General features: G+C 40.9%; 1 protein-coding gene and 1 long non-coding RNA gene across 3 annotated transcripts in view; one reads left to right on the top strand and one right to left on the bottom strand.

Annotated features, from left to right (window-relative positions):
* Nucleotides 1-894: 894 nt before the first annotated feature.
* SNRNP27 (small nuclear ribonucleoprotein U4/U6.U5 subunit 27) lies at nucleotides 895-17,347 on the bottom strand. 2 transcript variants are annotated; one of them, XR_009496314.1, is made up of 7 exons: nucleotides 17,270-17,347; nucleotides 16,007-16,127; nucleotides 15,254-15,366; nucleotides 14,445-14,524; nucleotides 10,793-10,857; nucleotides 9,666-9,827; nucleotides 895-6,132 (listed from the first exon to the last, which is right to left on the bottom strand). XR_009496314.1 is itself a non-coding variant. In NM_001098162.2 (6 exons), exons 1-6 carry the CDS (start codon nucleotides 17,301-17,303, stop codon nucleotides 9,773-9,775), a joined length of 468 nt encoding a protein of 155 aa, NP_001091631.1. In that variant the 5' UTR covers nucleotides 17,304-17,328; the 3' UTR covers nucleotides 9,429-9,772. The 2 variants fall into 2 exon arrangements, 1 of the variants encoding a protein (NP_001091631.1); NM_001098162.2 differs by lacking the exon at nucleotides 895-6,132 and having other exon boundaries at nucleotides 9,429-9,827; nucleotides 17,270-17,328.
* Nucleotides 17,348-17,433: 86 nt separating this feature from the next.
* Nucleotides 17,434-24,594, top strand: part of LOC132346597 (uncharacterized) — a 35,674-nt gene continuing 28,513 nt past the window's right edge. The window contains exon 1 of the long non-coding RNA XR_009496478.1: nucleotides 17,434-17,563. This is a non-coding gene — a long non-coding RNA (uncharacterized lncRNA). The remainder of the gene's footprint in view (nucleotides 17,564-24,594) is intronic.

Here is a 24,594-nt window from a genome sequence, read left to right as displayed (position 1 = left end):
AGAGCAAGCCACTTTGCCTGTCTCCCATTGGTGGGACCTTCCGACACCGCCCAGCTACGATGACGTCATCTTTCCCCTGGCTAGCGATCCCTGAATGGCTAGTGGTTAGACGCCGGGCTATTCCTACCCGAATCTGGCATTGGATTGCAGGGCTGACCCAGGCACCGAGCAGCGATGATTCACCGACCCCTCCTCGGACCTGTTGCCGGAACGGGTCTCCGGGGAAAAGTTGCGGGGATCTGCTGGACGCCCCTAGAGTGGAAGCTGGCACCGCGCGTCACCTGGGCGCTCTGCCCTGCTCGGGTTCGGGGCCAGATCTCTGGGCCTGCTGGCTGCGGCCCAGAGGTTCCAGGCTTTCCGGGACCAAAGGCCCCGCCGACAGCCCGATAGGGCGGTGGGCCTGGGGCTCCGGCGAGCGCCACGTGGCTGTAGCGCTCGGCGGGGGAGACTGTGTTCAGTGCTCGCCACCCAGCGTTTTTTTTCTTTCCCCAGAAAGCACTGGAATCGCGAGGCTGTATACCCCGCCCTAAGTGCTGGCTAATTACTCCCTCATGCGAGTGGATTTTAAAAGCTCAGAAACTTCCTGTACCTGCAATTGACGTTGAATTCTGAGATTTGTTTGACATCTCTTTCAGAGTCTTTCCTTCTCTTTTAATTCTAGAGGAAAACATTCAAAAAGAATACTTCCTATTCAAGACGGCTATAAATGATGTTTGTGTGTGTGTGGTACAAATATAAATGTACGTAGAACAGAACTAAGATTTTTAAGAATTGTTCCTTAAGCTATCTCGAGACCCAAGTTATAATACACTGACAGCTCCATTAAAAAAGGTGAAATAAAACTCTTGGTAAATTGAGACTCTTGAATATAGAAATGAGTAAAGCATGAACATATTTAACAAAGCTTTTAAACAGTTTATTGTTGCCAATATGTGAAAACAATAGCTTGTCAGGTAATTTACCTACATTATTGCTAATCCTCAGTAGAACCCCACTAGATAGGTTAATTATCTACATTTTGTATATAAGGAAACTGATGCCCAGAGAAGCTAAATGACTTTCTTAGACATCCTTTCAGCCAGAAATGGAAACTGAACCTAGATCTGTTTCACCCAAAGCCCATACTATGGGTGGTAGTTTTTCCAAAAAATAGGAATTAAGAACCGGATCTCCATGAGTCACAAACAGTGACACTCAAACACGGGGAAAAGAAAGAAAAACATGTAATTATGATGGTAAGTTTTAAATATGTCTTTTCTAATGGTTGACAAATCCATTAAACTCAAAAGAATAAGAATAAATAGAGTAACCCAGTCCTTACATACAGAACACATATTTTCTGGTTTTAATGGTTAATTGGATCTAAAAGCTGCTTCTTTACAGCAATTAATACACTGAAGATAAAAGTTTTCAAAAAAGCACAAAAAGCTAGAATTGGGGATATAAGTTTATAAAAATTATAAAGATATAATTTTTAACTGCAGGTTATTTGTAAAACAAACCTGAAAACAGTAATGAATACAGTTTTTACTGACAGTAAAAACACTGATTTCATTCTTAATTTTGGATTCTGTGTACTTCTATATTTTCTCTTTGATTTTATTATGAACATTTAGCATCTCTTTATTCTTTCTCTTATCCTCAACTCTTTTTTTTAAAAAGCCAGTCTTATTTCAAAATCATGATCCTTCCCCTGGAATTAGCCTGATTGAAAATCACACTTATAAAATTAAAAAAGGAAAAATGGTTGAAATTTGAGTCAGATATAGCAAAGGAACCATTTAAACACCAATAGGTTTAGCTTAAATTCCAAACAAAAATAAATTATATAATATATAAAATCAGAGAATTAAGACTAAGGAATAGACCTCTTTCTGTTCCCTGGCAGCACTGGAAGAAATGATCAGTAAACCAGTAATACCAACTAGGAATTAGTATCATGAAGAACTCCAAAGGGTGTCTGATGCCACCTACTGGATATCAAGCAGTAAGTATAAAACAAAGGGTTTTTTCTTGTTTTTCTAGCAATTATTTTATACAAATATATTACAATGAACGACCAGTTAGATAATCTGAAAGTATAGATTTTGAAGAACTGAAATCCTAAAATGAAGAAGTGGTTACCCCCAGCATCTAGCACTTCAAAGGCATTACACAAGCACTAACGGATAGGCAAAACCCTCAGAATAAGAACCTGAAATTCCAGAATGTTTGAACCTAAATTTTATGACCAGAATTTTAAGTAAAAAGCCATATGAAATAGAATAAACATAGGCTGACAACAGTTTATATATATCCTTGAGCAGGTATCAAGCTAAACTGATAGAATTGGAAACTAAAAATATAGTGAAAATGGGAAGCACAAAAGATTGTATTTGTCAAATAATCTTTATTTTTTTTAAAAAAGCCCTGGTTTCCTTCCTCTGAGGCGTTTATACTCTAGGTGGGCAGAGGATAGTAGTAAATACCAGTGCTGAATGGCAGGTTTATTAAATGCAATGGAACTTCTGACAGAGGTGCATTTCAGTTGAGTTCCTCAGAGTACAAAGAACACAACTGTTGGTATTCTAATCCTTTAACTGTCTAAAAAGTTCCAGAACTGATGAATGCTGAATTAAAAAACACTATAATGACATTAAAATGAATTTTGTTTTCTGAGTTTCTGAGGAACTTATTTTATTCTTCGAAATGTAAAAATCAGGACTGTGATTTACTGACTTAGTATTAATCTTTCTTTGTGGCTACTTGGGACACTCTAACATCATGATATCCAATATCACAAAATTAAAACTTAAAAACCTTTAAAAACACTGCTCTGCAAAAGTTAATTACTCCACAAATATTTGCTACTTTTAAAAACAGAGCAGTGGCTAAACAGGGGTACATACATTACACAGAACGCTATGTAGAAGTTTAAAAAAAAAAAAGACGAGTGTATATATATATATATATATATATATAGGCATGGAAACATCTCCAAGGCAGTGCTGAGTAAATAGCTGAGTTGTAAGATGATCCCTGCAGCATATTATCTGTGTAAAAAACAAACCAACCAACCAAACACCTCAAACTGGGCTTTTTTCCTCATTTCCAACACTAAGTCTGCTACACACACACACATACACACACACATACACACACATATATGTCTGGAAGGAAACACTACAAAGGATTCACAGTGAATCAGGACTGTTCAAAAGGGATTAAGCAGTTATGTTTTAAAATTTTTATAGGAAAAATGTGTTCATTTAAGAGTTGGATAACTAAAAGTTAACTTAAAAACTTAGGGAAGTGGAATGAAGTTTAAGTCACAAAGAGAAAGACAAATATCACATATCACTTATATGTGGAATCTAAAAATAAATGGTACAAATGAACCTATTTAAAAAATAAAAATAGAGTCACAAATGTAGAAAACAAACTTATGGTTACCAAGAGGAAAAGGAGGGAGGGATAAATTGCAGGACTGGTACTGACATATTTATACTACTATATATAAAATAGGTAAGAACCTACTGTATAGCACAAGGGACTCTACTCAGTACTCCATAATGACCTATATGGGTCTTTTCTATATGGGAAAAGATCTTAAGAAGAGTGGCTGTATGTATAATTGATTCACTTTGCTGAACAGCAGAAACTAACACAACACTGTAAATCAACTATACTCCAATACAAATTAAAAAAAACAACAACACTAAGAGAAGTTGTTAAGTGAAAAAATGTTACTAAACTACATTCATGTACAGGTATTCACTGAATGCTTTACTGGGTGCCAGGCACTTGTGGTGCTGGGGCTACCGCAGCAAACAAGACAGAAGCCCTGCTTCTCAAAGTTCAAAGGCATAGTAACAGAGTGTCAGGGAATGATAAACTATAAGGAGAAGGAAACTCTGCAGAGCATGTGGAAAAACTGGAACCCTCACAAATTGCTAGTGGGAATATAAAATAGGGCGGTTGCTTTGGAAAACAGACAGTGCTTCAAAAAGTTAAACATGGAGTTTAACTATATAACCCAGTAATAGCACTCCTAGTTACATACCCACGAGAAGTGAAAACGTATGTTCATACAAAACTTGGATACAAATGTCCATAGTAGCATTATTCATAATAGCCAAAAAAGTGGAACAACCCCAATTCCCATCAACTGATGAATTACAAATTACAGTGTGACAGGTGGGGGCTTCTCAGGTGGCACAGTGGTAAAGAACCCACCTGCCAATGCTGGAGACAAAATCGGGTTCGATCCCTGGGTCGGGATGATCCCCTGGAGAAAGAAATGGCTACCCACTCCAGTAGTCTTATCTGGGAAATTCCACTGACAAGAAGCCTGGTTGGCTACATCCATAGGGTTGCAAAGAGTCGGACACGACTGAGCATGCACACACGCATGCACACACATCCACAGAACAGAATATTATAAACTATAAAAAAGGGACGTGTGTGTGCTAAGTCCCTTCAGTCATGTCTGGCTCTGTGCAACCCTATGGACTGTAGCCTGTCAGGCTCCTCTGTCCATAGGATTCTTCAAGCAAGAATCCTGGTCTGGGTTGCCATTTCCCCCTCCAGGAGATCATCCCAACCCAGGGAGTGAACCCAAGTCTGTCTTCTGCATTGGCAGGTGAGTTCTTTACCACTGAGCCACCTGGGAAGCCCTTGAAGTACTATTTATGATACAAGATGAATGAATCTTAAAAACACTGTGCTGTGCACAAGCAGCTAGACACAAAAGGTCACATATTGTGTGATTCCATCCATTTGAAATGTCCATTTACATGAAAATGTCCAGAATAGATACACCTTTAAAGACACAAAGTAAATTTAGCGGTTTTTGGGTTGGAGGGTAAGGTGGAAGGGGAGGGATGAGCAACAGCTGTTAATGAGCATGGAGTTCCTTTTTGGGATGATGAAAGTATTTTAGTATTACTGGCGATAAATATATAACTGTCAATATACTAAAACCACTAACGTGGTATACTTTATTTCTGGCCATGCCACAAAGGGCTTATGGGATCTTAGTTCCTGCAAGTTAGTGCAGGGTCTTCATCACTGGACTACCAGGGAAGTCTCTGAAATGATATACTTTAATAGGTTGAATTTTATTTCAATTTAAAAAAGCTAAATAAAAAAGAGTAAAACAGGGTAAAAGGATAGAGAGGGAAGGGGAGGCTGCTGTTTTGGATAAGGTAGTCAGGAATGACCTTATTTTGAGCAGTGACCTGAACAATATAAAGAAGCTAACCATGTAAATCTGAGAGGTGGGAGGAGGGAGAGGAGGGACATTCCAGGAGGAAAGGCAAGTAGGAAGACTCTTAAGGTAGATGCATACCTATTTGTAAGTAACAGCAAAGAGGCGAGTAGTGTGGCTGCATGCAGTAGCAAGGGGTGAGGCTGCAGGAAGCCATGGTCCAAACTGTACAGATGTGTACACCCACAGTAAGGACTGGTCTTCACTCTAAATGATAGAAAGCCATCAGAGCCAGAAGCAACGACCAGAGGTACATTTATAAGGTTCACTCTGCTGCTAGGTGGGGAATAAACTGAGGCAGAAGGGAAGGAAGGAAATCTATTAGAGATGGCTTCTGTTAGTACAGGTGGGTGAAAAATGGTCAGATTTGAAGTACATCTAATCACCACAATATACACTTTAAATATCTTAAACTTGTATTTGTCAATTATATCCCAATAAATATGGGAGAAAAAAGTGGTTGGATTCAAAATATACTCGAATGTTAGAGCTGAAGGGATTTCTAATGAATCAAATGTGCCACACAGGAGAGAGGAGCGAAGAACGAGCCTAAGGAGTTTCACCCTGTGCAAAGGTGTAAATGGAGAGGCCACTCAATGAGATGGGGAAGCCTGAGAGAAGATGACTGCGCAGGGAAATCAGAAGTCAATTCATCTTAAATTTGAGGTGCCTACTAATCCAAGTGCATCTACAAGACTGGAACTCCATAAAACAGTCAGGCTAGAAGTATACAATGGAGAGCCACAGCAGAAGACATTTGACGCTTTGTGAAGGGATGACTCACCAGAGGCAGACAGGAGAGTCTAGGGGTTGAGCCCTGGAGCACTCTGACATTTGGATACTTAGAAGATTTGGCACAATTTATGTCTTCTGAGAGAAGCAGCCTGTTAGAAGAAGACAAGAATGCTCCATCTTTGTTATTCTTACAGAATCAGATGATCTGATGGATAAAAGTTTCTTCAAAGCAAGACTTGATCTCATCTCTAGATCTTTAAAGATTTCTTCCTCTTCCATTTCTTTGGAGTTAGCTCACAGAGAGTGAACCTATTGATCTACTAGGTATTCTCAGATTATTTCTTTACAAAGTATGCTGCCTTGAGGATCTCAAGTCAGCATACTAAAATGACAATCATACTGAACACCACACTAAAATGACAATCCAAATACCCATTGTTTGATTTGGGGCATATTATTTCATCCTAGAAATTTTAGCTTCCCAATAAGACAAGTGGGTGAGCTTTCCTTTAGATGTGCACAAGCGTGGTCAGAAACAGTCCTTATCGCAGATACTTTACAGATAGGCTGTATTTCGGAGGGTCAGGGTATGGGAATCTACTCAACTCATTTGGCAAAAAGTCTAAGCCGAATAACCCAACTGCTTGGGGTAGTGACACTTGTGCAGTGGGTACTACAGGTTGTACAGCTGATGTAGCACATTTAATGAACTATAATTGCTACCCTTAAAAAAAGAGGCAATAAGGTTTCCCTGATGGTTCAGTGGAAGAGACTCCACCTGCCAATGACAGAGACACAGGTTTGATCCCTGATCCGGGAAGATGCCATGTGCCATGGAGCAGATAAGCCTGTGCACCACAACTATTGAGCCTGTGCTCTGGAGCCCCAGAGGCACAACTACTGAAGCCTGTGCTCCAAAGAGAAGCCACTGCAGTGAGAAGCCCACCCACCACAACTACAGAGTAGCCCCACTCTCTGCAACTAGAGAAAAGCCCGCAGAGCACCAAAGACCCAGCCCAGCCAAAAATAAAATAAATCAAATCATTTGAAAAGGAGTTGGGGATGGACAGGGAAGCCTGGCGAACTGCAGTCCATGGGGTCGCAAAGAGTCAGATACAACTGAGTGATTGAACTGAACTGAATATTACACACACTGGTAAGAAACAATCTTAAGATGTAGCAGTAAGTGAAAAAACAATAGGTACAAAATAGAGTGTAAAGTTTGCTTAAACTTGAGTAAAAAACACATATACATGTAAATTATATGCTTATGTATACATGGAATATCTCCAAAAGGATATAGTTAGCTCATCAAATTGTGTTCCATGTGTTTATATTAGTTACTAAAAAAAAACCCCCCAAATTAAAAATCTAGCCACAAAGCCTCAAATATCACTGAGATAGGAAACAGAACAGGTAATGGTCATTAGAAAAAGAGATTCCTTCAAATAAGAAAAAGAAAAGCTTGCCAAAAGACAAATGGAGCCAAGGTTTGAAATACGTATTTCACAAAAGAAATATACACATTCTTAAAACATACATCTTCCTTAGAAACTAAACAAAACCAAACGCCATTATTTTAACCTTCAGACTGGAAACTTAAAAAACAACAAAAAACTTAAAAAACAACACTTAATACTGGTACACGTATATAAAACAGGAATGCTCATACTTTACTGGTGATGCTTGGGTTTTAGCCTTCTAACCACACATATATCAAAAGCCTTAAGCATGGACACAAAGGGTAAAGCATGCACCTTTCTCTCACCCAGCAATGCTGCCTCCAAGACCTAAACATGAGCAAATAAGGCAACAAGTACAAAAGAATACATGCAAAAAGGATACTACTTCATGGGTGTTGTGTTTTGTTTTCCTTTACCCCTAAATAATCTACTCATAGCTTTGATTATAACAGCAAATCTTGGAAGGGAAGCCAATGTTTACCAATAAAAGATTAGTTAAAAAATTACAGTATAACCAAGTAGCTACTAAAACCTAAGTTTCCAAAGAATTTATAAGAGCATTTAACAGATGTTCACAGTACAGGGGAGAAAAACAATTAGCAAAGAAAGCAGCATCTGATCTCTTTGGCTAGGGGCAAGAAATATACACCCATAGGAGCCTGGAAATACAACACCAAAATGTTAACATTCTGGGGGTAGATTATAGGTGATTTTTTTTTTCCTACCTTCTGATTTCTCCCAAGGTTGTTTTTTTATTTAGATGGGAATACCAGACCACCTGACCTGCCTCTTGAGAAACCTATATGCAGCTCAGGAAGCAATAGTTAGAACTGGACATGGAACAACAGACTGGTTCCGAATAGGAAAAGGAGTACATCAAGGCTGTATATTGTCACCCTGCTTATTTAATTTATATGCAGAGTACATCATGAGAAACGCTGGGCTGGAAGAAGCACAAGCTGGAATCAAGATTGCTGGGAGAAATATCAATAAATAACCTCAGATATGCAGATGACACCACTCTTATGGCAGAAAGTGAAGAAGAACTAAAGAACCTCTTGATGAAAGTGAAAGAGGAGAGTGAAAAAATTGGCTTAAAGCTCAACATTCAGAAAACGAAGATCACGGCATCCATTTCCATCACTTCGTGGCAGATAGATGGGGCAATAGTGGAAACAGTGGCTGACTTCATTTTTTGGGGCTCCAAAATCACTGCAGATGGTGACTGAAGCCATGAAATTAAAAGATGCTTACTCCTTGGAAGGAAAGTTATGACCAACCTAGACAGCATATTAAAAAGCAGAGACACTACTTTGTCAACAAAGGTCCATCTAGTCAAGGCTATGGTTTTTCCAGTGGTCATGTAGGGATGTGAGAGTTGGACTATAAAGAAAGCTGAGCACCGAAGAATTGATGCTTTTGAACTGTGGTGTTGGAGAAGACTCTTGAGAGTTCCTTGGACTGCAAGGAGATCCAACCAGTCCATTCTAAAGGAGATCAGTCCTGGGTGTTCATTGGAAGGACTGATGCTGAAGCTGAAACTCCAATACTTTGGCCACCTGATGCAAAAAGCTAACTCATTTACAAAGACCTTGATGCTGGGAAAGATTGAGGGCAGGAGGAGAAGGGGACGACAGAGGATGAGATGGTTGGATGGCATCACTGACTCAATGGACATGAGTTTGGGTAAACTCCGGGAGTTGGTGATGGACAGGGAGGCCTGGCGTGCTGAGGTTCATGGGGTTGCAAAGAGTCAGACACGACTGAGCGACTGAACTGAACTGAATAAGCATGTATTGCTTTTTAACTGGGGAAATACGGTATTGGGACAGGGGCAAAAAACATAGAAGACACAAAAAATCCAGTTATATTTTTTCAATATTCTAATTTTTAAAACTATGAAGAATCATGATATCTATATCTATGTATATGTGTAGGGAGATTATTTTTTTCTAGTTATAAAAATATTAAATACAAAAGGGTAGAAATTATTGCTTTATTTGAGAAACTTACTTCCAAATTACTTTTATGTATTTTAAAAAGTCATAAAGAGCATCCAAGAAAAAAACATATAGTTTCCATAGGAATAAGGACAAAAAAATGGGGTTGATGACTGCCCCAAACGATATTTCCTAAAGGAAAAAAATGTAATATTTAACTTCTTTTTTTTTTGAGGCTAGGTAAGTGAACTACACACATCATAAATAAAATTTTCTTACTTTACAAGGAGGAAGGACTCTGATCCTGTTTTTGATGCATATTAAATACAAAAATCCATTGTTCTGATCAAGATGAGGGAAAAAACATCATTCTTCAACATTTCAGCTCATGCAATGAAATCCAAAGGTCTGTTGAATCCACCTTTTCGATTCATGTACTGCCTATGATGAGAAAATTTATTTATTAAAAAAATTGTGGGTTTGTCTTATAAAAGAAATAATCATATGCTTCAGAAGTTAAACCTATAAACTATTTCTAAAACGGCAACGTCTAGGGCAAGAAGTATTCAAAGTCAAAATCTAAACAAAAGCATGGAAATATACTTTCAGTATTATTTGGGAAGATTCTACAGACTTAAAAAAAAAAACCAATTGAAAATCCATATTTAAGTAACACCAAACAGCTACTAAGTTTAAGGAAAACAGAGAAGAGTTTCAAATAGGTACCTATCAAACAAATCTGATGACACACTGTACTAGTTCTCCCCATAAGACCTTATTTGAAGGTAATTTTATAATGGACTGTTGATTCTAGTATTTTAACTCACAGCCGTCTCAAATCACACTATTCATATTTCTAAATTAACTGAAGTATTAGTCTAAATTAACTGAAGTGATAAAATGTAGAGAAAAAGAATGTTTGCAGATGTCTTGACTTTTCTGTTCATGCAGTGAGATTTCAAGTATGGATTGGTTTGTTTTGTGGTATTAATAAAATATGCCTATACTTAACAGATAGGTATTTACAGTTGAAATCCTTACATAATCAATTTAGATAAATAATTGAGAAGGAATCTATTTTAAAACCTATAATTATAATGAAATTAAAGTCTAAAGACTTGAGATTATGCTATTTTGAAGAAAGAACTACTTATAACCTAAAATTTTATGCCAACTACCCTTTCTCTGTAATAGTTTCTGGTTCACAGGTAAATTTAAAATTATTTTAACATACAAGAATATAAACAAGGAAGAGTAAATCAAGGAACAATATGGAAACCTAACTAAAGTAAGGGATTGTATGGAAAACTGCTACATTTCCTACAAACATGATTATCCCATAACAAATTCTTTCTCAAGCATATAATTTATATTAGTTCAAACATAATAATGGCAGCTATGCATACCTATACTTTCTCTTCTGAGATACATTTATGGCATAGGCATTTACAGAGCCATCCACCTTTTTCCCCTGGAGAGAAGCAAAAAACAAAAACCAAAACACACACACAAACAAACAACACACAAGAGAAAGAATATATTAAATGCCTTGATCAAAGAGCTGGATTCCACAGACCTCTTTAATGGCAAGATTCATTTAAGCATGACATAGTCCAATGACTGAATTTTCAGATCCTGATGATATCGCAGGAACTCTCAAGTGTTACAATCTTGTTCACATTTTTATAGTCACATATAAAGAAATACCAATATTCAAACCAACAAATGCTCATATGTATTATGTGCAAGGCATGCAGGGAAAGTGGGTAGCAGAGCCTCACCTTTTCTGGTCAGAGAATTCTTCAAAACCAGATACAAGTTATGGATATCTCCTCTAGAAAAATTCATATCCACAAAAATTTAACTTATGACCTGAACTGATGGGATTCTCAAATCAGTCACCATTCATATCTAATCCCATTTCTTGCATAGGCTTTGAAATTTTGATTTTTAAATCAAGAATCAGGATAACAGATACTAATGTTGTATCACTTGTACCTCAGACTTTCTTTTTCATTAATTTCTTTATGGGTCTTTTGATTCAGCAAAATGAACTCACCACTTTCTGTTCCTCATGCCTAAACTGCCTTCTCAACTCCCATTCAACCTTCAACCGTCTGGTTTTTGTGCATTCTTCGAGGCCAAGTTAAATGACCCAGCTGCTAGGAAGAGCTCTCTTCTCTAATTTCCACAGAACGTTAACTGTGCTTTCCTCACAATTCCCTCCATTTTCTACCCTCCATTTATCAAGATGTCTAATCATGATGATAACATCTACACAATCACCATGTGTAACATCACACTGTTGTTGTTTAGTCACTAAGTCACATCCGACCCTTTGCAACCCCATGGACTACAGCCTGCCAGGTTCCTCTGTCCATGGGATTTCCCAGGCAAGGATACTGGAGTGGGTTGCCATTTCCTTCTCCAGGGGATCTTCCCCACCCAGAGATCAAACTCAAGTCTCCTGCATTTAGCAGGTTGATTCTTTACCACTGAGCCACCAGGAAAGTCCATTAATCTTTTTTTACTAAGTTCAGTTACTAAAGGCTAACTGATTTTTGAAAACTATTTGTAGAGTTGTGTATTTTTAGCTCTCTTCTTATTTACATGTTGGAATAGAAAATTTGTCCATAAACAAAACCAACTTTGAAATTTTTTAGAATGTTAAAATAGAAGGGAAAATAAGTGACTAATTTGGCATTTGAAGAGGTTCCACCATAGATTAGTGATGAAATATCATAAGATACACATTACTGAAAAATACAAATGAGCTGAGGAACTATAATTGAGAGTCCTGAAGCCAAGTGCATATGAAATAACATCCTTGTTGATGTCATTAAAAAAACAACTGACATCATTTGTTCTTGTGGTACTCCATAATTTTTATGGAATCTATAAATTCTCACATAATTTTTCCTTTATAAACAAACATCTTCAGCACAGACTACATTTAAAAGTAGTGGCTCCATCTTTACATCTGATACTCAGGAATTCCAAACATAACGTCAGGCAATAGTAAAACCAAAAAAAAAAAAGAATTCTAATAAGGTCCTTCACTATTCTTCTAAAAACAGTGAAATTTAGTTGTCTCATTTTGAAAATATGTTTATTCATCCAATATATGTATTAATAAACCAGTTTACTTACAAACGCTCATTGGAATAGCAAATAGGGAACTGGTATATTCAAGAAAAAAACCTGGTACAGAAATCGCATTAAATTTTAAAATGGGGTTCACATAACCATTTGTGAGAATCAAATAGCTCATTCTTAATTTTCTCACCTCAAAATAGTCATGCCTCTGGTACTCCTCTTAGGCCACACACTGTCATTTAAAAAATACACAGGAATCCTACAGAATGACATCAGTTAGAAGCTCTTAGAGCATCTGTGATTACCCCACTCCATTCATGACATAATGGAACACAAGATTAGGGGAAGTGGATTATTTTTGACACCTCCCCTCAGAGATTGCAACTTCTATTTGCAAAATGAAAAGGACTTAAAATTCTATAAAGAAAGTTTTAACAATATATTTTCTCTCCATACACACTCTCCCTGTCTATTCTTAATGGCTTCCTCTCTATCCTCCCTTCTCTCTTCATTCAATTTCCTCTCTCCCTCCATCTCCCCTTTGCTCTATTTCTCTCTACCCTATCTCCTTATCTTTCTCCCATCTCCCTCTCCACAACCTCTCCCTCTTTTGCCTCACCACCTCGTTATTCTTTTCAATACGATGGTCAGGGCTAGACAGCATTCAAATTCCTGTCAGTCCCTCTTCTTGAGTTATGAGATATGTATGCTCCATCTAGTCAAGGCTATGTTTTTTCCTGTGGTCATGTATGGATGTGAGAGTTGGACTGTGAAGAAGGCTGAGTGCCGAAGAATTGATGCTTTTGAACTGTGGTGTTGGAGAAGACTCTTGAGAGTCCCTTGGACTGCAAGGAGATCCAACCAGTCCATTCTGAAGGAGATCAGCCCTGGGATTTCTTTGGAAGGAATGATGCTAAAGCTGAAACTCCAGTACTTTGGCCACCTCATGCGAAGAGTTGACTCATTGGAAAAGACTCTGATGCTGGGAGGGATTGGGGGCAGGAGGAGAAGGGGATGACAGAAGATGAGATGGCTGGATGGCATCACTGACTCGATGGACGTGAGTCTCAGTGAACTCCGGGAGTTGGTGATGGACAGGGAGGCCTGGTGTGCTGCGATTCATGGCGTCGCGAAGAGTTGGACACAACTGAGCGACTGATCTGATCTGATGCAATGCCATCTTTATCTGGCAGCTGCATTTCATTCTGTTTCATAGCACTTCCCTTTCCTACAATCCTTTTTTTGGTTAACTCTATCAGCCTGACACCTCAAGAGTCATCACTGACTACTCACCTCCATTCCCACCACCACTAACTCTTGTTTCTGAATTGTTCTCAGTTCTCTCTCCTCAGGTCAGGCCTTCATCATCTTTCACTACATGACTAGGCAGTTCTCCTAGTCTTTTGTTTGCCCTCCATGAGGCCCCAGGTCATCTTTCTAAACATACATATAATCTGTTGCTCTCTCGCTTAAAAACCATTGCTTCCTCTCATCACCAAAATAATCAACTTAAATTCCTCAGTATGGCTAAGGATATCAGCCTTCTGTGATTTGCCTCCCACCTCTATTTCTAGCCCCATCTATAGTCACCAGCCCATCAACATCCTTTCTCTAGTTACTGAATTTGCACCTCCTCCAATACTCTATGCCGCTTCACGCCGACAGGGCATCTCTGTGAGCTTTTCCCTCTACTTCAAATGATCTTCCTCCTCTTCTTTGATCACCTCTACTGGCCCTTTAAGATCTAATTCAAATATCCCAAGCAAATACTTCCTGAATTCCAATGGCAGCCCACAACTTCCTTCCCTTGCTTTCAAATCCCTTCACACAAACAGTTACTGTCTTCTAACAGAATAAACTTGCATCATTGGAAGAAATTACAAGTGATAATAAAAGAATATGGAAAAATGGGGCAGATCAGTTCACATTAAGAATACCTGACTAGCTACATGTTTTACTTACTTTTGTGGAGTCAAAGGAGGCAAATCCCATTAACTTCATCATTTCTATTTCTTCCTCTGTTTTGCCCTCTAAGTCTTCCTCTGCAAAAATAAGTGATACATTTTAAACTCATTTTATACATAAAAAAGAGAGCTGGCAATAGATTAATAGTTATTCCACTTTACCAGCAGAAAATATACTAAACAATTAGCTAAAGACTTGAATTTAATGAAAAATCCCTCAATTTGGATAGAATATAACTTAAGGTACAAGGAAAAAGTGTGATCTCTATCCTCCATTGTAAGAGATTGCTTAAAAGGATATGCTTGGCATCTTTAGGAAGGACCACCTTCAACATCAGACAGTGAAGATACTTCCAAAATAGAATATTTTCATGTTTTTAACTGTCCTTCCTGTATCAAGAGCACCAAATAACTAGTAATTAGGGTACAATTAAAACAAAATCTCAAAACCATATGCAAATGAACACTATGTATGTGTGTGTGTGTGTGCGCGCATGTTCAGTTGCGTCCGATTCTTTCACAACAGCATGGACTATAGCCCGCCAGGCTTCTCTGTCCATGGGATTTTTCAGGCAAGAATACCAGAGTGGGTTGCCATTTCCTTCTCCAAGGGATCCTCCCAATCCAAGGACTGAACGTCTGTCTCCTGCATTGCAGGCAGATTCTTTACCGTTGAGCCACTGGGGAAGCCCTTAATGAATACTGTCAAAAACTTAAATAGCTAAAGATTCAAAAATTATACTTAATTTTATAATTGAATTTCTAAACAAGGCTGTACATTTCCTACAGTTATTTATCTAATATTACCAGTTATCTGACGTTCTTTGCTTTTGGTTTCTTTTGTTTCTTTCTTTTCCTCATCTCTTCTTTCTTTCAGTCGAGAAGGGGAAGGAGATGTGGATCTATGTCGTCTTGGGGACCTAATATTTAATAAGGAAAGATGTTAGAAACAGAGACATACCTGGTGACTTGTGTTGAAGAGCAGAGATATACATGAGTGCATGAAAGGTAAAGGCTGAACAAAAGCTGGATTCTAGAGAAAGGAATTTGTTCCTCAAAGCAGAATGAGGAACAAAGTTCTGCCTAGGCCCTGACTATTAACAAAAAATTATTTATTGTTTAATTATCAGTTACACTCAGTATAGCTAGGCTAAAAATTTTTTGTAAGGCAGAGAAAAGAAAACAAAAAGTGTATTTGATGGTTATTAAGAATCAGAGTCCACTTCTAAGATTCTTCCAAGATCTCACACTCTTGATTATATGGTTGAATAAACTATTATCACCAAAAGTTTATAAAAAAGTAAGACTATAATATACAAAACACTTCTTACTCCTGCTAAGTGCTTTTCATGTATTATTTCTCAGTTATTCCTCAAGGCAACTCTATTATGTGGAATGTTATCAACCCCATTTTACCAATGGGAATGTTAGGTTTAGAATAAAGTGGGATAAAGTTCCGCTGATTTCATGAAACTGTAAGTCGCTTTGTAAGCGATAACAACAAAAGTCAAGAGCAGCGACTACGCAGCTGTGGTAAAACTTCTGCTTTGCTGCACTTACCTGGAACGCCTTCTGTGTGGGGACCGAGAACGGCTTCTTCTCCGATCTCGCTCCCGGGACCGGGACCTTTCTCGGCGCCGGCGTTCTCTTTCCCGGGATGTGGACCGGGACCGCCTACGCTCTAATAAAAACACAAAATTGCAGAGTCAAAAATTACTTCAAACATCTACTGGATGGTGAGCCGACCAACAGTAATATAATGCGAGCCATTTCTAGATGTCACATTTAAAAAGTAAAAAAAGACACATGAGATTAATTTTAACAGTATAGATTTAACCCAAACTTGGCTTCCCTGGTGGCTCAGAGGTTAAAGCTTCTGCCTGCAATGCGGGAGACCCCGGTTCGATCCCTAGGTTGGGAAGATCCCCTGGAGAAGGAAATGGCAACCCACTCCAGTATTCTTGCCTGGAGAATCCCATGGTGGGAGGAGCCTGGTAGGCTACCGTCCACGGGGTCGCAAAGAGTCTGACACTACTGAGAGACTTCACTTCACTTCACCAGCATTTCAACACGCATTTATTTTTCCGCACTAATCAAGGAAAACCGGTGTGTTCGACACTTAAACAGCAGTTCTCAATTCGGATTGAGAACTTGTTAAGTGCTCAATAGCCCTCTGTGGTTCGAGGGCTCATTTAACTTTTAAGATCAACCCTGATTAGCTGAAGGTGATAAAAACTAACGAGGGGGCAGAATCGAGGTTCTAAGTGAAATCTTCCCCTCTCATTGCCCCCTCTGGGGGCTGGGGCCAGAAGTCATTATGAGGTGAGCACCCTGAACGCAAACTCCTAAACACTGATTTCCCTACTATAAACCGGGGAGGAAACCCTGAGCGCTGAAGAACCTGGCGGCAGCACATGCTGAGTGTTAACGGAGTGTGGCATGCATTCTCATGTCAGCTTTGAAAGATAATATTTACCCCAGATGTCTAATTACGGGAATTCGGACGCAGGAGGGCTGGATGACTTGCACTAGGTACAGAAATTGGGGGAACCATGGCCTGACTCTAAATTCCCAAGCCACAAGTAAAACAAAAGTTACTACAGGAGGCTGACAAAGAGTTGGCCAAACCCCAACTGGGTAAAAAAAACTGCCTTCAAACCGGAGGGCTGAAGCGTGTAGGGCCCAGGTCTTCGTTCCCAGTAGACCCCTCCCTTCTCCTTAGAAGAAAAGGTTCCCCCCTCTCCGCGGCCCTTAGACTGGGAACCAAAGTGGGGACGAGTCTCCAACCGAGCCCTAGACCCTCAGAACCACTTCTGGACTCACCCCTCCGTGGGGAGCGGCTGCGACTGCGACCCATTTGGAATCCTTCTCCAGTACAAGTCGACCCGGAAACGGCTGTGCAACAACTTCCGGGAGGGCCGGGAACTGAGCTTTCACCGCCGACTGGGAAACGATAAAACGACTCGCCAGGGTTCCGGCATCTAAAGAAGGGAGGCTGCCCCAACCTGGTATCACCTCTTCCGAGCCCAGAGGTTCCGTGGAGAACAGAGTTGTCATCTCTGCTCCTCCAACCCCTCTTTCCTGGTGGCTGCAGTATCTTCTCTCCTGTATTTCGAGGTGGGCATTAGAATGTGCTTTGTTGTTGTTTAGTCGCTAAGTCGTGTCCCACTTTTTTGCGACCTCGTGGACTGTAGCCCTCCAGGCTTCTCTGTCCATGGAATTCCCCAGGCAAGAATACTGGAGTGGGTTGCCAGTTCCTCCTGCAGGGGAAATTCCCGACCCACGGCTGAAATCTGGTCTCTTGCATTGGCAGACGGTTTCTTTACCACTGACCCACCAGGGAAGCCCCTGCTCCCTGTTGGTATTCTAGAAATGTCAGGAAAAAGCCATATATAAACCACCCTAACACAGTTCTCACCCCCGCCCTGCCCCCATTATTCTTTCCTACCATCTTGTCCATAGGCAAAAAAATATTTCATATCAAACCAATCTAAACTTACCATATACAAAGTTTTAAGTCCACACGGGGAAGCAGTAGGGCAGGTCAGGAGGCAGAGGGAGCAAGGGGAAAGCAAGCATGGCTGAGAGCTTTTGTTGAGTTTTGTTGGAGGGAACAGCAGAGGCTGGGAAGCAGGCTAAGCAGGTTCTCTAAGACTGACCAGAGGCTCTTGAGATTTAAGGGCTGTCCAGAGCTGTTGGTACCTGGCCCTGGGATCTGTGGCAGAGGGATAATGCCTTGACTTGTGAGCTTGATAAAGGAGGTCATAGAGTAGGGGCTTCTTACTGGCTGGCTTACATATTAAAGTCAGACTCATAAGGGGACTCATTTGCTATCTCGAAGAATTAGCTAGTCCTGGGAAGGGCAGTCTTGGCAAGGCCCCAGATGTCAAAACACTAGAAAATGAAAGCAATTAAAAAGGAATGATTAATACAAGTATTCACAAAAATATTTATTGCACACCTAGTACCGGAGGATTAAAAAAATTTTTTTTAACTTTTAAAATTTTTGGTTGCGCTGGGTCTTTGTTGCTGTACATGGGCCTTCTCTAGTTTCGGCCAGCAGGGGCTACTCTCTAGTTGAGGTGCGCGGACTTCTCAATGCTGTGGCTTCTCTTGTTGCAGAGGACAGGCTCTAGGCTTTTGGGCTTCAGTAGTTGCAGCAGGCGGGCTCAGTAGTTGTGGCATATGGGCTTAGTTGTTACACAGCATGTGGAATCTCAGGGATCCAACCCATGTCGCCTGCATTGGCAGGTTGATTACTATCCACTGTATCACCCGGGAAGTCCTGTACCAGAGGATTAATCAATGAAAAAAGCAAGTCTGTTCTTGAGTACTTGCAGTCCACTGAGGGATACAAACAAGTAAATAGTATCAAGATGCAGGAGAGGGGCAGAACCAGATACTAGGAGTTCACATGAAGTGGATACCTAACTCCTTTGAGGGGAAGGGTTCTCAAGGAATGTTTCCAGGAGGAAATGATGTCCAAATGAGACCTTAAGGATGAGTAGAAATTAGCCAGGTCAAATGGGGTGACTTTTGTAGTGGGGACAAGGAAAGAGATTGTCCAGGCAGAGGAGACTGCATGTGCCAGGACAAGAGGCAAGGGAGCAGATGGGCTAAAAGTAGAGACCTATGGAGCAAGGAGTGAACGTGTGAAGACCAGACTGGAAGCCTTGTAGGCTGTGGTCAAGTTACCCTGATGTAAAAGCAACAGAGAGCTGTTCATTCAAGGGCTTTGAGGATCGGAGGGAATCACATTTGAGTTTATTCAGAGAACATGTTGGGTAATGTGGAGACTTGCCTGGGAGGTGGGGGTGCAAAACGGCTAGGAGGATGGTATAGTGGTCTAGGTTGGGACTCCAGTCACCTAGACTAGAGTGGTTATCAGTAGGTAATGTGGAAGTGGCTGAATCTGAGAATTGGTAAAATTGGAAAAACTTGATTCTTAGATGTCTGCATGAGAGTTTGAAGATTCAAGGAGACATCCAGGTTTCTGGCTTGTGAAACTGGGTAGATGGTAACATCATTTGCTAAGATAAGGCATATAAGTTTTGGGTGAAGGCTGTATATCTGGACCTACTAATGTGAGGAGCCATGCTGAACACCCAAAAGGAGATGCCAACTAGATGCGTATCTGGAGCTTGGAAGAGAGCTCTCGGCTGGAACCACACAGAAAAGGAATCATCAGAATACAGGTGTTCATTTGAAGCCACGAGAGTGCATGAAACCACTCAGGGAGGCTGAGAGAAAAGGGCCTGGAGACAGCTAGAGGAAGAACCCCAAAAGGAGACTAAGGGGTAGCCAGAGAAACAGAAGGAGTGTTATCAGGTAAGTTTTAAGAGAAGTCTGCTGTTTCAAGAACAAAGTGGTTAATTTAAAATGTTAAAATGAGAAAAAAAAAAAAGAAAAACAAACACCAACCCCCCCCACCGCGCCCCTGCCCCCCCCCCACAACCCCCCACCGCAGGCCATCTAACCTAAAGGATTTAGCAACAAAGTCTTTGTTCACTCAGTTTTATGGAGTTGTGAATGACTTTTACAGTGGAGAGCGAATTTGTATACCCCCCCTTTTTTTTGGTCTTTGTGGCTTTTGAGATCTTAGTTCCTCCACCAGGGATTGAACCCAGGTCCCCCTCAGTGAATGCATGGAGTCTTAACCATTGGACCACCAGGGGGTTCCCTGCATAACCCTCTTGAAAAGTTTGGCTTACGCAGGGCAAAATATGGGTGGAGGTAAATCTGGAGGTTTTGTGAAGATGGGAGAAACCTAAGCATGTTTAAAATATTGGTATGAACAAGTCAGTTTAGAGAAATAAAAAAGTACGAGAGAAAGAGAAAACCAAAGGAGTAAAGTTTCCTAAAGGGACAGCCCTGAGATTTACCTCAGGCAGAAAAGCACCCCCTCTCCCCCACCTGAAGATGTGGGACAGAAACTGTGCTCTGCTAAGGCTTCCTTGTTTACTGATCAAGTTGCCCTCTCTCAGAATATAGATTATCCATCACTGTGTACTTTCAGCACTGTTATCTTGAAGAAAAATCCTGTTTATAATACATGGCGTGAGGTTCCCTCATTCTAATGGTTATTTTAATGACTTTACAGTAGGGTAAAAGGCATTTGCACCCCACTCCAGTACCCTTGCCTGGAGAATCCCATGGACGGAGGAGCCTGGTGGGCTGCAGTCCACGGGGTTGCTAAGAGTCGGACATGACTGAGCAACGTCACTTTCACTTTTCACTTTCATGCATTGGAGAAGGAAATGGCAGCCCACTCCAGTGTTCTTGCCTGGAGAATCCCAGGGACGGGGGACCTGGTGGACTGCCGTTTGTGGGGTCGCACAGAGCTGGACACGACTGAAGCAACTTGGCAGCAGCGGGGTAGGGTTGGAGTGCTGTCAACACTTGTGATCATACTTACAAGTTCCCTCCCTAACCAGACAGGGCAATTTTCCATAAAGGTAAATTTGTGTATGTTGTTGTTTTGTCACTAAGTTGTGTTTGACTCTTTTGTGATCCCATGGACTACATAGCCTGCCAAGCTCCTATGTCTGTGGAATTTCCCAGGCAAAAATACTGGAGCGGGTTGCTATTTCCTTCTCCAGGGGATCTTCCCAACCCAGATATTGAACGAACCTGCTTCTCCTGCACTAGCAGAGGGATTCTTTACCACTGAGCCACCAGAGAAGCCAAAAAGTATATGTACTTTATATAAGAACATTCAGTTCAATTCACTCATGCAGTGTCCGACCCTTGCGACCCCATGAATCGCAGCATGCCAGGCCTCCCTGTCCATTACCATCTCCTGGAGTTCACTCAAACTCACATCCATCGAGTCGGTGATGCCATCCAGCCATCTCATTCTCTGTCGTCCCCTTCGCCTCCTGCCCCTAATCCTTCCCAGCATCAGAGTCTTTTCCAATGAGTCAACTCTTCGCATGAGGTGGCCAAAGTACTGGAGTTTCAGCTTTAGCATCATTCCTTCCAAAGAACACCTAGGGCTGATCTCCTTTAGAATGGACTGGTTGGATCTCCTTGCAGTCCAAGGGACTCTCAAGAGTCTTTTCCAACACTACAGTTCAAAAGCATCAATTCTTCGGTGCTCAGCTTTCTTCACAGTCCAACTCTGACATGACCACAGGAAAAACCATAGCGTTGACTAGACGGACCTTTGTTGGCAAAGTAATGTCTCTGCTTTTGAATATGCTATCTAGGGTGGTCATAACTTTTCTTCCAAGGAGTAAGCATCTTTTAATTTCATGGCTGCAATCACCATCTACAGTGATTTTGGAGCCCCAAAAATAAAGTCTGACACTGTTTCCACTTTTTCCCCATCTATTTCCCATGAAGTGATGGGACCGGATGCCATGATCTCCGTTTTCTGAATGTTGAGCTTTAAGCCAACTTTTTCACTCTCCTCTTCCACTTTCATCAAGAGGCTTTTTAGTTCCTCTTCACTTTCTGCCATAAGGGTGGTGTCATCTGCATATCTGAGGTGATTGATATTTCTCCCGGCAGTCTTGATTCCAGCTTGTGCTTCTTCCAGCCCAGCGTTTCTCATGATGTACTCTGCATATAAGTTAAATAAGCAGGGTGACAATATACAGCTTTGACGTACTCCTTTTCCTATTTGGAACCAGTCTGTTGTTTCATGTCCAGTTCTAACTGTTGCTTCCTGACCTGCATATAGGTTTCTCAGGAGGCAGGTCAGGTGGTCTGGTATTCCCATCTCTTTCAGAACTTTCCACAGTTTATTGTGATCCACACAGTCAAAGGCTTTGGCATAATCAATAAAGCAGAAATAGATGTTTTTCTGGAACTCTCTTGCTTTTACGATGATCCAGCGGACGTTGGCAATTTGGTCTCTGGTTCCTCTGCCTTTTCCTTTTTTTTTTTTTTTTTTTACTTTAAGTGAGGTTCGTCCCACAGCAGTCAGCCTATGACCGCAGCACTGCACCCGCGCACTGATCTGCCCTTCCTGCGCAGGCGCGGCGGAAGCTTGGGGACGCCCCACCTCTGGACGGGAAGCAGCTGTCCTCTGCCTTTTCTAAAACCAGCTTGAACATCTGGAAGTTCACGGTTCACATATCGCTGAAGCCTGGCTTAGAGAATTTTGAGCATTACTTTACTAGCGTGTGAGATGAGTGCAATTGTGTGGTAGTTTGAGCACTCTTTGGCATTGCCTTTCTTTGGGATTGGAATGAAAACTGACCTTTTCCAGTCCTGGGGCCACTGCTGAGTCTTCCAAATTTGCTGGCATATTGAGTGCAGCACTTTCACAGCAGCATCTTTCAGGATTTGAAATAGCTCAACTGGAATTCCATCACCTCCACTAGCTTTGTTCATAGGGATGCTTTCTAAGGCCCACTTGACTTCACATTCCAGGATGTCTGGCTCTAGGTGAGTGATCACACCATCGTGATTATCTTGGTCGTGAAGATCTTTTTTGTAGTTTTTCTGTGTATTCTTGCCACCTCTTCTTAATATCTTCTGCTTTTGTTAGGTCCATACCATTTCTGTCTTATCAAGCCCATCTTTGCATGAAATGTTCCCTTGGTATCTCTGATTTTCTTGAAGAGATCTCTAGTCTTTCCCATTCTGTCGTTTTCCTCTATTTCTTTGCAGTGATCTCTGAGCAAGGCTTTCTTATCTCTCCTTGCTATTCTTTGCAGCTCTGCATTCAGATGCTTGTATCTTTCCTTTTCTCCTTTGCCTTTCGCTTCTCTTTTTTTCATAGCTATTTTTAAGGCCTCCCCACACAGCCATTTTGCTTTTTTGCATTTCTTTTCCATGGGGATGATCTTGATCCCCGTCTCCTGTACAATGTCACGAACCTCCGTCCATAGTTCATCAAGCACTCTATCAGATCTAGTCCCTTAAATCTATTTCTCACTTCCACTGTATAATCATAAGGGATTTGATTTAGGTCATACCTGAATGGTCTAGTGGTTTTCTCTACTTTCTTCCATTTAAGTCTGAATTTGGCAATAAGGAGCTCATGATCTTAGCCACAGTCAGCTCCCGGTCTTGTTTTTGCTTACTGCACAGAGCTTCTCCATCTTTGGCTGCAAAGAATATAATCAATCTGATTTCGGTGTTGACCATCTGGTGGATGTCCATGTAGAGTCTTCTCTTGTGTTGTTGGAAGAGGGTGTTTGCTATGACCAGTGCGTTCTCTTGGCAAAACTCTATTAGCCTTTGCCCTGCTTCATTCTGTATTCCAAGGCCAAATCTGCCTGTTACTCCAGATGTTTCTTGACTTCCTTCTTTTGTATTCCAGTCCCCTATAATGAAAAGGACATCTTTTTCGGTGTTAATTCTAAAAGGTCTTGTAGGTCTTCATAGAACTGTTCAACTTCAGCTTCTTCAGCGTTCCTGGTTGGGGCATAGACTTGGATTACTGTGACATTGAGTGGATTGCCTTGGAAATGAACAGAGATCATTCTGTCATTTTTGAGATTGCATCCAAGTACTACATTTTGGATTCTTTTATTGACCATGATGGCTACTCCATTTCTTCTGAGGGATTCCTGCCCACAGTAGTAGATATAATGGTCATCTGAGTTAAATTCACCCATTCCAGTCCATTTTAGTTTGCTGATTCCTAGAATGTCAACATTCACTCTTGCCATCTCCTGTTGGACCACTTCCAATTTGCCTTGATTCATGGACCTAACAGTCCAGGTTCCTATGCAATATTGCTCTGTAGAGCATCAGACCTTGCTTCTATCACCAGTCACATCCACGACTGGGTATTGTTTTTGCTTTGGCTCCATCCGTTCATTCTTTCTGGAGTTATTTCTCCACTGATCTCCAGTAGCATATTGGGCACCTACTGACCTGGGGTGTTCCTCTTTCAGTATCCTATCATTTTGCCTTTTCATATTGTTCATGGGGTTCTCAAGGCAAGAATACTGAAGTGGTTTGCCATTCCCTTCTCCAGTGGACGACATTCTGTCAGACCTCTGCACCATGACCCGCCCATCTTGGGTGGCCCCACAGGGCATGGCTTAGTTTCATTGAGTTAGACAAGGATGTGGTCCTAGTGTGATTAGATTGACTAGTTTTCTGTGATTATGGTTTCAGTGTGTCTGCCCTCTGATGCCCTCTTGTAACACCTACCATCTTGAGTTTCTCTTACCTTGGATGTGGGG

The sequence above is a fragment of the Bos taurus genome, chromosome 11 (genome assembly GCF_002263795.3).
Source record: "Bos taurus isolate L1 Dominette 01449 registration number 42190680 breed Hereford chromosome 11, ARS-UCD2.0, whole genome shotgun sequence".
NCBI lineage: Eukaryota > Metazoa > Chordata > Mammalia > Artiodactyla > Bovidae > Bos > Bos taurus.
The sequence above is the reverse complement of the archived record's forward strand: the minus strand, read 5'-3'. Positions and strand labels throughout refer to the sequence as shown.

Coding starts and splice junctions, on each gene's coding strand:
- SNRNP27 (NM_001098162.2), bottom strand. CDS start 17,303: ATGGGTCGCAGTCGCAGCCGCTCCCCACGGAGGG. Junction 15,367..16,006: donor CCACACAGAAGGCGTTCCAG/GTAAGTGCAGCA, acceptor ATTAAATATTAG/GTCCCCAAGACGACATAGAT. Junction 10,858..14,444: donor CCTCCTTTGACTCCACAAAA/GTAAGTAAAACA, acceptor GCTTCTCTCCAG/GGGAAAAAGGTGGATGGCTC.